Below are 12978 nucleotides of genomic sequence, written 5' to 3'. Positions count from 1 at the left end.
TTCGCCCGATGGGTGGTCTGGCCCCTACAATCCAGATACAGTCAATAATCTACCATCAACATCTAAATTATCTGCACCATTAAATGAAACAATCCAAAGTAATTTAGGTTCTCTTTTACATCTACATCTACAGCCTTCTAGTACTAGTTCTAATACAGTAGTACCTCCAATACAAAATAAACGAAAACAAGCAACTATTACTTCCTATGTTCCAAAAAAAATGACTTGATGTTAAAAAAAAAAAAAATTGATGATGGGCTTATGAATTTGTTTACTAAAGATTTTCAACCCTTAAAGTGGTAGAAGACAAAGACTAAAGATTTTGTTCAGCTTCTTAATCCATCATATAAAATGCCTGATCGCCACACAATTTCTAAAGTTCTTATTCCAGCCAAATATCAGAAATGTGTGAATGACACAAAAGAACTCCTAAGAAACGAAGCTATAAGTGGCTGTCTTACAACTGATTGCTGGACTTCTAGAAGCAATATAGCATATATATCCCTAACATACCATTTCATTAACACTAATTTTGAACTAAAATCAGTATTGTTAGGCTGCTATGAGTTTTCTGAGAATCATTCTGGTCTTAACTTATGCAAAACAATACAAAAAACTTTAGATGAATGGGAAATATTAAATAGCACAATTGTCTTAGCTGTGTCGAATAATGCCAGCAATATAAAAAACGCATTAAGTTTATTATAAATAAAATCGTTTGGATGTTTCGCTCATACACTAAACTTAATTGTTCAAGATGCTCTAAAACTAGAAATTGACTTGATTGAAAAAATAAAATCTATTATCACACATTTCAAAAAAAGTAGCAGAGCATCTCATAAACTAAATGAGTATCAAAGTAATAATGGTTCCAAAATACCTAAAAAACTTATACAAGACGTATGTACTCGATGGAACTCTACTTACTATATGCTGGATCGTTTTGTAGAATTAGAAGATTCCATAAGGGGAACTCTTGGCCTATTAGACAACCCACCTCAAGGACTGACATCAGAACAATGGACCATCATTAAACAACTAATCCAAGTGTTACGTCCTTTTGAGGAAGCGACAAAAGCAGTTAGTGGTAACAAATACATGACTGCATCCATAATTCAAATTATAGCACAAGGACTCAAGAATGTTTGTGAGTTGATGACTCAAAAACAGTTTTCATCACCTGTTCAAAATATTTTACAAAAATTAATTAGTGGTATGAGTCATAAGGACAGATGAGGGACAATAGAACTAAGTAAAACATTAATTCGGTGTATCTTTTTAGACCCGAGGTTTAAAGATGTTTCTCTTTCAACATCATTGAAACAGTCCACAAAAAAATGACATAGTTAAACTTACTGCTGCTATAATTTCTGCTAGCAGAGTCCCCAATAATGCTGTTAGAGAAGAAATTGAGTCCATACCACAACAAGAACATGAAGATGATAGTAATAGAATATCTATTTGGGACTCAATAGATTCTAAAGTAGCACAAGTACAACCTATCGGAACAAATACATCAAGGGCATTAGTAGAAGTTCAACGGTATTTAGAAGAGGCAATCCAAAATAGGAACAGTGATCCTCTTAAATGGTGGTTTGAAAACAAACATAATTATCCTTACCTCAGTTAACTGGCCAGAAAGATGTTATGTGCTCTTGGAACATCGGTACCTTGCGAAAGAGTTTTCTCCAAAGCAGGAACACTCATAAGTGATCGACGCAGTAGTTTAAGTAGCAAAAAGTTGGAAATGCTACTTTTCTTAAATTATAATGCATAAAACTGTTATAATGATTATTTAGTTTGTTGTTAGTCTTTAAACTTATTGTCATTTTCATTTTTTTCACTCACAAATGTACAAATGTAAGAAAATAGTAAAATAAAATACTTTTTTAATCATGTTTTCACTTTAAAAGAATTGTGATTTTATTTTTGTGTTATGATAGCAATAGCAGGTCTTTCATAAATATCACATTTATTTCATATTATTTTATCATGTTTTTAGCAGTGTAGGTAAAGTGATATAAAATAATAGCAGTCACTGTTATTTTTGTTTTGGATTAACAGTCTGCTACTGCTAAAATAGCACTGCTATTACAGCTGCTACTGCTATTCTTTACCACCTCTACAAGAGATAGATTCATTACCAGATATCTCGATGTGGAAAATGAAGGGCAACATGAAAGCAAAGACATTGCCTATGAGTTGTGAAATTGAAATATTTAAATTAGGGTATGTTTCTTATTTTATTTTAAGAGCAGTAAATTCTACAACAGATGTACACCATTTGCTTTACAAAAAGCAAAAAATGTAAATAAAAAATTTTAATATGTCATGTAAATTAATTATTAAAACAAAGTTATTGTCAATATTTGATAAGTTAAGTATTGTTAAATAATTTTAAAAATAAGTATAATCCATGAATTTGTCTTCATAATTTAATGCCAATTATACATTTTCTAACTATAAAATTTAATACTTATATTGAATTTATTTGATAATAAGTTATTAATATCTATAGTTTTACTTGATTATAATTTAAATAAAATATTAATATGATACTTGTATTTGTATTAAAAATATTTTATTTCATTATTTTGATTAAATTTTATTCATTACTATGATTATATAACTATTTAACTAATTTAAATTAAGTATCTAATTGTAAAGATTTTAATACAGTATTTTATGATGTACTTATTGTTGCTAATTGATTTAGTACCATAAATATTTAGATAGTATTTTTTCTTACATAAGTAAAGTAAAAAAATGCTTAGTGTCTCGTGTACAAAAATTGATTGCAGTAATAACATATCGTATAGTGCAGAAGTGGCAAACCTTTTTTGGGTCAAGTGTCAAATTTTTCAAATCAAGGTTTTGAAAATTTTTCATGTGCCCAAAGTAAATTATATTTTCTAAGGATAAAAATAAAATTACACAATAAATATAGTAATAATATAGTAATATAATACATTTTACAAAGGAATATTATAATTTTTAAGTATAATTTGTTTCTTTGAATTTCTTATAGCCAACATTTTATAAATAGCATAATTTTTAAATTGAAATTTAATCAACGTGCCACCTCTGGCACGCGTGTCGTAGGTTCACCACCCCTGGTATAGTATAACATGTGACTTTTGTAACATAGTAAGCAAATTTAATAGTTCATAAAAATCGTAATCAAACATCTAACTATAATTCTAGTTACTTGTGATGTAGACTTAAATTGGAACAATATTATGTACAGTGCTTAAACTGGAACAACATTGGAAAGGGAAACACAAAATTATAAAAATAAATGTGTGTACTTAGATATTAAAATATCTTATTGATTAAGATAAAACTAGAAGGTTAAGAGAGACTCTGTATTCTTGGATCCCTTCCTTAATTAAAGCACTGATAATATTTCAAAGAGAAAAAATTAGACACATACAATTTTTTTTGCAAAGTCAAATACTTTTTATAGAACTTTGACCAACTCTAGAATAATTTTTTTTATATTTAATTTAAGAAGACTCAACTGATTTATAAATTATAATCAATGCTTAAAAATGAACTGCTATCTTAAAGGTAAGGATATTATCTGTGTTTACACAAATAATTTTGAAGATTTGCTCATAAATTAAAATATAAAAACACAAATAATTGGTTTACCTTTATATTTTATAATAGGTTAATTCACTCTATTATTAAAGATTACCTATATAAAATTGAAACTGCTGAAAACAATATAATTACATTATATGTTAATAAGTCAGTGTATTGTTCTCTTAATAATTACATTCAATTATAAAGTGATATGTATGTACTTATATAAATACCAAAATAAACTAACCAACAACAATACCACATCGTGCACCAGTTTTTGTCTTATTATTAAATTTAATTACTGTTAGCACTTGGATAAATAACTAACTGCTTGGAAACAACAGTTGTACCATTAGAATTTACTCAGTTTTATTTTTCACATATAATTCATTTAATATAGAACTCTACAGGTGTTAATTATTTTTAAAAATTCAAAATATTGGATATTCTTGCATTAAATATTTAATTTACAGCAATAGGTATAACTATTAGAAAGCTCTTACCTCATTATTCGTCCAATATTTTGACAACCTCTTGCTTCGACTGATTCTTGCAACACTTTAAACCTTGGCATGTTAATATACTTTATTTTTTAAAAAGTGGATGTTTAAAACAGCACTAAATGTTACACAATTCTATGCTAACGCAAACCATTAAGATACTTTTTACTAGCCGACTAATCAATAGATTGGTACTTATATTTTTATTTTCATTAATAAACAAATAGCGACTTATTAAAAAAATACATGACAAAACTAAACTTTCTATGATCAAGACTAAGATTATCTACTTTTTTTATGTAGGCACTTACTACTGTATGCTTTGCATACAAAAATGATCGAGAGTAATCGCACGGTGATTACATTCAACCGGAGGAATGAACTAAAAACGTAATAGAATGAATAATAGAATGAAATAGTAACAATAATTATAGAATTAAACAAAAAAATTCGATTATAGAATGGACTGTATATTTTTGATATATTTTCGAATTTATACCTTAAAACAATACATTACACGTATCACCTAGTCACGACTCACGACTATACAAGACTAAGTAGACGACAACGGCAACTAGTTACACAAAATTCAAGTGATGACTGAACAGAGAACAATTGAACACTAGGTAATAAAGTTATATAATATCTAAAAGATTTGCCACAAAAGTCAACGATAGTCGTTTTGACATTATCGCGAGTTCCGACTATCGTGGTAATATCTATCGTGTGATATATATGTTTTTCATAACTAATTTATGCCGATACGTTTGCATAGGTATAAATGACTAGGTATATTATTTAATATCATGGAAAGTTTATATAACGTACATGAGTATACATTTTAGATTAACACGATTAAATTGATTCGTATAATAAAATGAATACAGTACAAAATAAAATACGATTAATGTTATTAACACTATGGTTTTTAATTGTCACTCATTTATTATTCGTATTCTATAGGCTATAGCACCATAGTTAATCTTGGGTAGTATTCCGAAAACTTTAAAAATATTGTTACCTACCCGAAAATATTTTATGATGTATTACTTGTATTTGGAATACATTTGAAAGTATTTCAAAATTTCCAAACACTATAATATTCAGATTAATACTTTAATAGTACAACAATGAATTTTGAGTATTTTGACTAGTCCATTATAGGTAATAGATATAATTTGAAAAAAATAAAAATACAAAACGTATTTTGTCTTGGGTAATTCAATAACATCTATAAATATCACACAATAATAAAATCATGACCGATTTAAGGCATTGATTAGTTCACACACAGATATATGAAAAATTATATTATATTTTCTTATAATATATTATATTATAGTCTGTGCCCTTGTGGTTCTTATGTTTATTGTTTAGAGTTACTGATTAGTGATTGATGATTGTCGATTGACGAATTACGATGCCATTAACGATAACAAGAATGCTATGTAATATGTATAAAGTTGTATAATAAAGCTTAAAATTTTAAATTTTAATTAGATTTAGATTTTATATGTCTTGTCTACTGTAAAAATACGTCCAAGTCGTTAATTTGCGAGTTCACAATATTACAGCAAATACAATTTTAAGTAGTGTAAAATATAATTAAAAGAAGATTTTGGAATCATATCAAGGATATTAGTGCGTTGTAAATATTGTATATCAACTAAATTATTAACAGCAGACAAAAGGAAATGTTCAAATTTGTTAAAACATTTAAAAGTAAGTACTTTATTCTAACAAATAACAATCATCAATCAATAATTTATAATAATTATTATTATTTATCTTAATTCTTATTATAATAATAGTTTAAATAGATAAGTTTATGACAGTTTTGGAATATTGCACATACTATATAGCAGGGGTAGCTTACGATAAGAGACTTGTGAGCCGCCCTATATATTTATTAATATATAAATATAGAAGAGGCAAAATTAATAAAAGGTCATATTAATGTATATATGATAATCGTTTATAACATAAGATATCAAATGTAATAAAATGTGTAGAATGCAAAACAATATAAGATATTAATTAATAATTAAAAATAAAATAAATATTTTATTGTCAGTCTATGTCGCAATTGTCTTAACACCAAAATGACAACTTTTCAGGAGAAACAAAAAATGTTTCATTAATTTAAAAACATCAATTAAATCCTAAAATATGTACGTGTATATTATTTATGGTATTGTCAATGTTCTTTTTAAATAATTTTAATGTATAACTTGACTAGTAGTAAGAACAATTTCTTACGAAAAACCACAATTTTTTGGAGCTAGAATACTTTCTTCTTTGTTTTATTTTAACTTAGAAATTATGTTTAAAAACAATAAATTATTAAATTATAGTAAATAATTGTTATTATTAAAAATCATTAATTTTAAATAGTATTAAATAATAAATATTATTAATAATATAAAATTTTAAGGAAGATACTGTAACAATATACATGTTACTGACACATCATTTATGCTGCACTTTGTGATTTTTGCTTAGGTCAGGAAAACACAGGAACGTAGATTATGAGTACAAATCATGATATAGCTAATCAGTCGAGTTTGGTTTGTGAAATAGAAAAAACAGTTGTCTTTATATTGTGAAGTAACAATTTTAATTTGATATACTATAGGTTAGGTTAACCTACCTTATAGATAATCATAATTTATTCAATTGCTTCAACTCATACTCTACTATACCTGCGATCTTCAAAATAATACCCTCAAGAACAGGGTTACTTAGGTAATAGTGTACTTTATAATTATATTGATATTTAGTAATATGAATAAACCTTGTTATACGTTGCTATAATATCGATTCTATTGTGTTAGTTTATGAGCGCAAGTCATAAGTTTTTAAGACCTGTAAAATATAACTTAGAAAACTTAATTTGTATAAATTCAACAACCCGGTCCTCAAGACCAGTTCGTGTAGTGGGAATAGCTAACCAACTACTCCTTAGTTGGTTAGAATTAGAATAATTAGATATAAATGTTGACAGCCACCTGGTTTTAATAAATGGATAGGTGTGTTGCAATACCAAATACTTGAATATTATATTTTACTCGTTATAATTATAATACAATTAATTAATAATTATGTGAATATTATGATAGGTAAGTACATAATATTAATTCATATTATGAATTAATGCAAACAAGCTGGGTTAAATTATTATGTTTTTTTTTTTTTTTTATTGTAGTAACAAACATTATGTTTAATTACAATAATCATAAAATATAAAGCAAACATACCCAATTATCCAGACTTTTGGATTGTAATTTTTTTATTTTTATATGAAATCAAAATCAAAGTAGTAACAAAATTATATAAATGTAGTTAAAAAATATAAATATAAAATAAACCTTTAGTCTTGTTAAGTAATAAATTATTTTTAAAATATTAAAAACAAGAGAGTTGAAAAATGTAGTTGAAAATATTAATTAACAAAACATACTGTGAGTTTAGTTAATACTATAATATTTTAGTTAATAATATTAAATAAAAATAATTTTTCTCTTTGGAAAGATTGTCATTAAACAAATGAAAATAATTTTCCATTGACACTTTAAGTTGAAGATTGATTACCTAATTTGTTTTAGATGTGATATAAAATTATTAATAATGTTTGAACTTCAATAAATAATGAGACAATAAATAGTGATTCGTTTATTATTAATAGATGCCTATTATTATTATTATTATTTTTATCGTATTTTATCATGCGCAATGTGAAACGTGTGTGAGTTATGCTAAAATCGCACTAAGAAACTTGATGGGCTTTTCGAAAACCTATCTGTATGAACAAGCTTTATCTGCTTTAATTTTTTTTTTTAATATAATATATAGAAATAAACTGAATGTCGAGAATGATTTAAGGCTAAGACTATCCAGTTTTAATCCAGATATTTCTAACCATCTCATGGTAGACAAGCAATGTTGAAAATCACATTAAACTGTTTAACTTGCGATTAAGTTGGATAGTTTTTTTTTTTTAAATAAACAATTATTTTTAAAATTCTTCTATTTATAATAACTAGCATATATATATAAAAATATGCATACGTTTATGAATGTGTTATTAGGGCCTTAAAGATTTTTTTACAAAATTGGTGGTCCGCACAACTAAAAAGGTCGGGAACCACTGGTGTTAATAATCAAATATCAAACTCACACACAAAAAAAATAAAAAGACACAAATGTCTGTACACGATTATATTTTAAATACAAAACATATTGAACATCAATTATTCTTTATGTTTATATTTTCAAAATTTAAAATAAGAAAAATAAATATTTTTTATTTCATTATAAAACTGTCAATTCAAACAATTTTTAAATTGCTGGTTTATTGACAAATTAACATGCTTACACATTTATAAGTACTCATCATGAATAGCTAATAAATTACTTTTTTTTGCATCTTAAACTTATTTGTTCTGTTTATTATAAGTAAATACTTTATAATTGAACTTTTTCTTAAAGATATTACTTGTATATTTTTTTTTTTATTATTTCTATACATTTATCGTGTTGTTATTTTATAATTGATTTGAATTTTATGGTTGTTTTTTTTGTCAATTATCTTTAGATTTGCATAGGTATGCATATTTTTTAACCTTGTGATTTATTTTAATATGAACCAATGATTGTAATGAAATAATAGACTAACTACAATAACTTTAAAACTAATTATACTACAGTGATATTTTTTTTGACACTAACGTCGATTTATAAAATATTGAACTAATTGTGGAACCACAAGTCAAATACTGAATAAAATGCAAATGTTAATAAAATTATATATATAAAAAAAAATAATAGTAAATTTCAATTTGGGTGATAAATTATAAATAAAAAAAAATTATATTTTTAACATTTTTTTTATTTTAAGGACATAAAGGACGAGTCCTATGACATAATTATAAATATTGTGTATTTAAAATACAAACATAGTTTAAAATAAGTCAATAATATTGCTATTCATATTTAATAAAAAATGTAGTAAAATAACTAATAAGCCAATAATATTGCTGTTTGCATATAATAATAAATTGAGTATAATAATTAATAAGCCAATAATTAATAAAAAATTGAGTATAATAAAAGAAAAACATTAATTGAATATAATTTATAATACAGAAAAAATAAAATAAAAATAATGAGAAAAACTTAATAAATGTATGCATTAATATGAAATAAAAACAAATAACAATAGAGAATTAGATATTAAATAAAATGTTTATAACAAAAAAAAAAAAAAAAAAAACAAGATAAAACAACTTAAAATCTTTAGTATTTGAATAATTAATATAAAAATGATATTTCAAAAAAATCAGTGGAACCTAATAATTTATGAAGACATTTTAAAAGCAAAAGCACACAATGTTCACTAAAGAGAGAATGATAATGCAAGTTTAAAATATTAATACAAATGTAACCATAGGTGTATGTTATTATACATTTGAGTGATAAATTTATAAATATATTATAATTAGTGAGTATATAGTTATATTTTACGTGTAACATAAAAAATAATAAAGTCTGGCTGTATATTGCTTACAAGTTAAATTCCACTCCAATACCAATTAGGATAGGACTGGAGTTGAAGCGAAAACATTCTATCAAGTTAACAAGTGTCAATTTAGCACCTAAAATAAAATTTATGTTACTTATAATTTTATTATTTGTGTAATGAAAAATTATGGGAACATACTTTTGTTGATTTTTATGCTAGAACCTATGTACAATTGACCCTTGTTGTTGAACTTGGCTCGCAATTTGAGAGCTTTGTTCACTTGGTATTGGGAACCAACAACAGCAGAACCAGTATGATGTTTAATTGACCAACAACATTTCAAACCCAAATTTATTCGATCAACATATGTAGTGAACATTGAGCCACTAATTAATTCCATATTAGTTCTGTAAAACATAACAGTCGATAATAAAATCAATTAAGTCTATGGTTATTTTACTTACACATTGGCGGTAAACACAGCATTTTTAATCATATAGCTCATAATAAATTTGCTTAAGTTAAGTGCTTTTTTGCTTGTACTATATTCAACTTTAACACCTCCCGTCAACCCTAAAGGAAAAATAAATAAAATGTTGATTATTACATACTCAACTGCGATCCAAGTGAGGTCTTATATTTGTTTTTTTATTAATCACTTGGATTGACGGTGGCTTAAATCATATAATTTACGTAACACCGCTTGGTGTATTCACTGTCAAATTCAACATTAACATTAAATGTAAATAAAGACAATTATATTTAGTATGAACTATGGTGTAGACTATAAAACTTTGATCTCTTTAAAAAAATAAAAACCTCTAAAATTCTTTAATAGACTATTAATAAATATACTATAATTAATTAATTTTATTAAATTGATGTTTATATTATGTATGATCTATAAAAGAAAAAAATAATATTTAAACACAAAAATGTATTTATTAAATATTGATAGAAAAAATACCAGCCCGCAACCTAAGATCTTTTTTTATATATGATATTATTAAAAAATAACTGATTATAATTATATTAATTTTAACAAAATCAAACAATTGGAATTATTTTATGAAAGTAGATATTTATAACAAACCAAGTAAAAATAGTGTAGTTTTACGCACACGTGCTGTAGACGTGCGCTGAACTGACTTGGGTCGCCCAGAAGTATTTAATATTCTAGTTAAATAGTTAAAATTTATATACCATTGTAAGCAGCTACAGCAGAGGCATTAATAATCGGTTTCGATCCTTTGAATTTAGTGTCCAAGTTGAGTGCGACATACTCATTATGATATTCAGACGTCAACTTTAGAATCTTAGAACTTTGAACAATTAAAATTATGTAATATTATGTTAAATTTGATTGAATTTTATTATTTTAGCTTACCGTTTGTTGCACTCCATTATAACATCAGCTGAAAGTGTCAAACCTGGTATTAAGCCGATTATAGAAGCTTCAGTATTTATAGAACGTTTTGAATTCCATTTCTCAGTCAATTTAATTACTTAAAAAATAAAAATAAAAATGTATTAAAAATTAAACATAATTTGTATACGTTTAAGTGTGGAAAAATAATTAGGTAGTATCAATGCGTAAATAATTTCTGAAATAAATAGATTGATAGAAATTTTTAAACTGAGTTAACGAAACCAATTTAAATTGTTCCACTAATAAGATAAGAGAAAGTATAAAAAAAAAACATGACTTTTAATAGGCGAATAACTTACAGTAATTAGATTTTTTGATCACGTTACTGTTTTCAAAATAAGTGTCAATTTTGTTCGACCTTATGTTATGAATACCGACAACCGTGATTCCCATTTGTTTAGGCGTTTTCACATGTAGCTTGAACATGTTGATCACATCATATCCGGATAAAAAAAAATCATGCATTGTTCTGTCGACTTCAGAAAATCGAGTAGCCATCTTGATTGGGATCTTTAGCGGAATTCTAAAGGAAATGGAATGAAAAATAAAATTTATATTATTTTCACAATAAAAATTATTAACGCAACTTCTCCAGGCACAAGTTAACGTCCGCGTCAAGTAAACGTCCTAATGGTGGTGCGCTGCAGCGGGGCAACGAGGGAGAAAATAGTTTGTCAACGCCAAACTGCGCATTCGCGGTATCGGCCATTGCTTACAGGAGGTTAGAAGGCGGTTGCGATGCGAATTTCTGTTTAGGGGACGGGCTGCGTTTATAACTTACCTTTGAATATTTGACAATCAGTGGTAAAAATTATTCCAACACCAATGGCCGCCAGATCGGAGCTCAGACTAAGCGTGCACGAGCAGCGAGATAATGAAGAATCGAAGAGTATTGAATATATATTAGATAATGGATCGATAATACGAACCATGACAGTGCATACAGCACTTGGTCACGTGATTGGCAAAAAGAATAATGTTCGTCTTGAACGGATAAAATTTTTCTGTGCGCGTTCAAAATTCAAACAAAAAATAACTATTAAACAAACTAATGCAATTTTTTTGTTTTGTACTGAAATTTGACGGAATTATATTAACATTATTCGTTTCATGGACGAAAAAGGTTCGTTACTTGTTGGACACGGACGAATATTCACGCGGGGCATAATTATTGATTTTTTCAAAATTCGTTTTTACCACTAGATGGCAATTAATATTCTAAATAATCAATAAAATAATAATTCAATTTATTATTATAATGGTAGATAATACCTGTGTTGTGCTGTTATACCTAAAAGGCCATGTTGTACAGCGACCTTTTATGCGATTATAATATTAACGGTTACTTTTATGCTGCATAGTCGCGAGGTTCGAGATGAAAATGTAAAAAAAACTTATTGAATATACCAACATGTGGACGACACATATCCGAAATTTTGCTACCAACGTGTTAAGTATTTCATGTGTTGGATAACCTAACAGAGTGTGATTCACTCGGCGCTTTCTGCAGTTCTTACCCCTTTTTTTCTTCGTTAATACGGCTATTCAAAATATGTTTGGATTTATCAAATAGTATACTCTAACACCGGTGTTATGTTCAAATTTTTGAAATTTTTCGAATGAATTGGTAAAATTTCCTGCGTAGAAACAAACTCCTGTTTTTCATACGAGAATCGCTTTTTATAAGCACTGCAAATTGTTTTTATTATTTTTTTTATTGATCTGATTTTAAACTCGGCAACTAAGGCCATTAGCTGGGATAGGAATAGCAGGTGTTTTTTGTATGGGGTTTGTTTGTAAATATTGTTTTGCAGGGTTGGAACACGCGTGTGTATGTTTGCATGCCATGGATTCGTCACTAAGGACCCGGGTGGTCACCCATCCGAGAACTAGCGACGCCGACTGATGCTTAACTGAGCCCAACTACCGTGCCACACCAG

General features: G+C 26.7%; 3 protein-coding genes across 3 annotated transcripts; 2 read left to right on the top strand and 1 right to left on the bottom strand.

The window, feature by feature from the left end:
• Positions 1-351: 351 nt before the first annotated feature.
• On the top strand, positions 352-708 carry LOC112590975. Its single transcript, XM_025334594.1, has one exon. It carries the CDS (start codon positions 352-354, stop codon positions 706-708), a length of 357 nt encoding a protein of 118 aa, XP_025190379.1.
• A 9-nt stretch (positions 709-717) lies between these two features.
• Positions 718-2175, top strand: LOC112590974 (zinc finger BED domain-containing protein 4-like; the record flags this gene model as incomplete). Its single annotated transcript, XM_025334593.1, has 1 exon — positions 718-2175. A coding segment is annotated over one exon (519 nt), but the record flags the coding sequence as incomplete, so codon positions are not given.
• Positions 2176-9650: 7475 nt separating this feature from the next.
• Positions 9651-11888, bottom strand: LOC112590973 (voltage-dependent anion-selective channel-like). Its single transcript, XM_025334592.1, has 7 exons — positions 11820-11888; positions 11338-11561; positions 10997-11114; positions 10813-10931; positions 10074-10182; positions 9808-10016; positions 9651-9742 (listed from the first exon to the last, which is right to left on the bottom strand). The coding sequence occupies exons 2-7, from the start codon at positions 11534-11536 to the stop codon at positions 9651-9653; spliced, it is 846 nt and encodes a 281-aa protein (XP_025190377.1). The 5' UTR covers positions 11537-11561; positions 11820-11888.
• Between the last annotated feature and the right edge of the window lie 1090 nt (positions 11889-12978).

Source organism: Melanaphis sacchari, unplaced genomic scaffold (genome assembly GCF_002803265.2).
Source record: "Melanaphis sacchari strain LSU unplaced genomic scaffold, SCAv2.0 Contig123_pilon_pilon, whole genome shotgun sequence".
NCBI lineage: Eukaryota > Metazoa > Arthropoda > Insecta > Hemiptera > Aphididae > Melanaphis > Melanaphis sacchari.
Note: the sequence above shows the minus strand (reverse complement) of the source record. Positions and strands in the feature narration are given on the sequence as shown.

Bases quoted from the DNA above. Each gene is read 5' to 3' on its own strand.
- LOC112590975 (XM_025334594.1), top strand. From the start codon at position 352: ATGCCTGATCGCCACACAATTTCTAAAGTTCTTATTCCAGCCAAATAT.
- LOC112590973 (XM_025334592.1), bottom strand. From the start codon at position 11,536: ATGGCTACTCGATTTTCTGAAGTCGACAGAACAATGCATGATTTTTTT. The intron at 10,183-10,812 runs GTATATAAATTT...TTTTTCCTTTAG, and splicing joins TGCTGTAGCTGCTTACAATG to GGTTGACGGGAGGTGTTAAA. The intron at 9,743-9,807 runs GTATGTTCCCAT...ATTTTATTTTAG, and splicing joins TAGCATAAAAATCAACAAAA to GTGCTAAATTGACACTTGTT.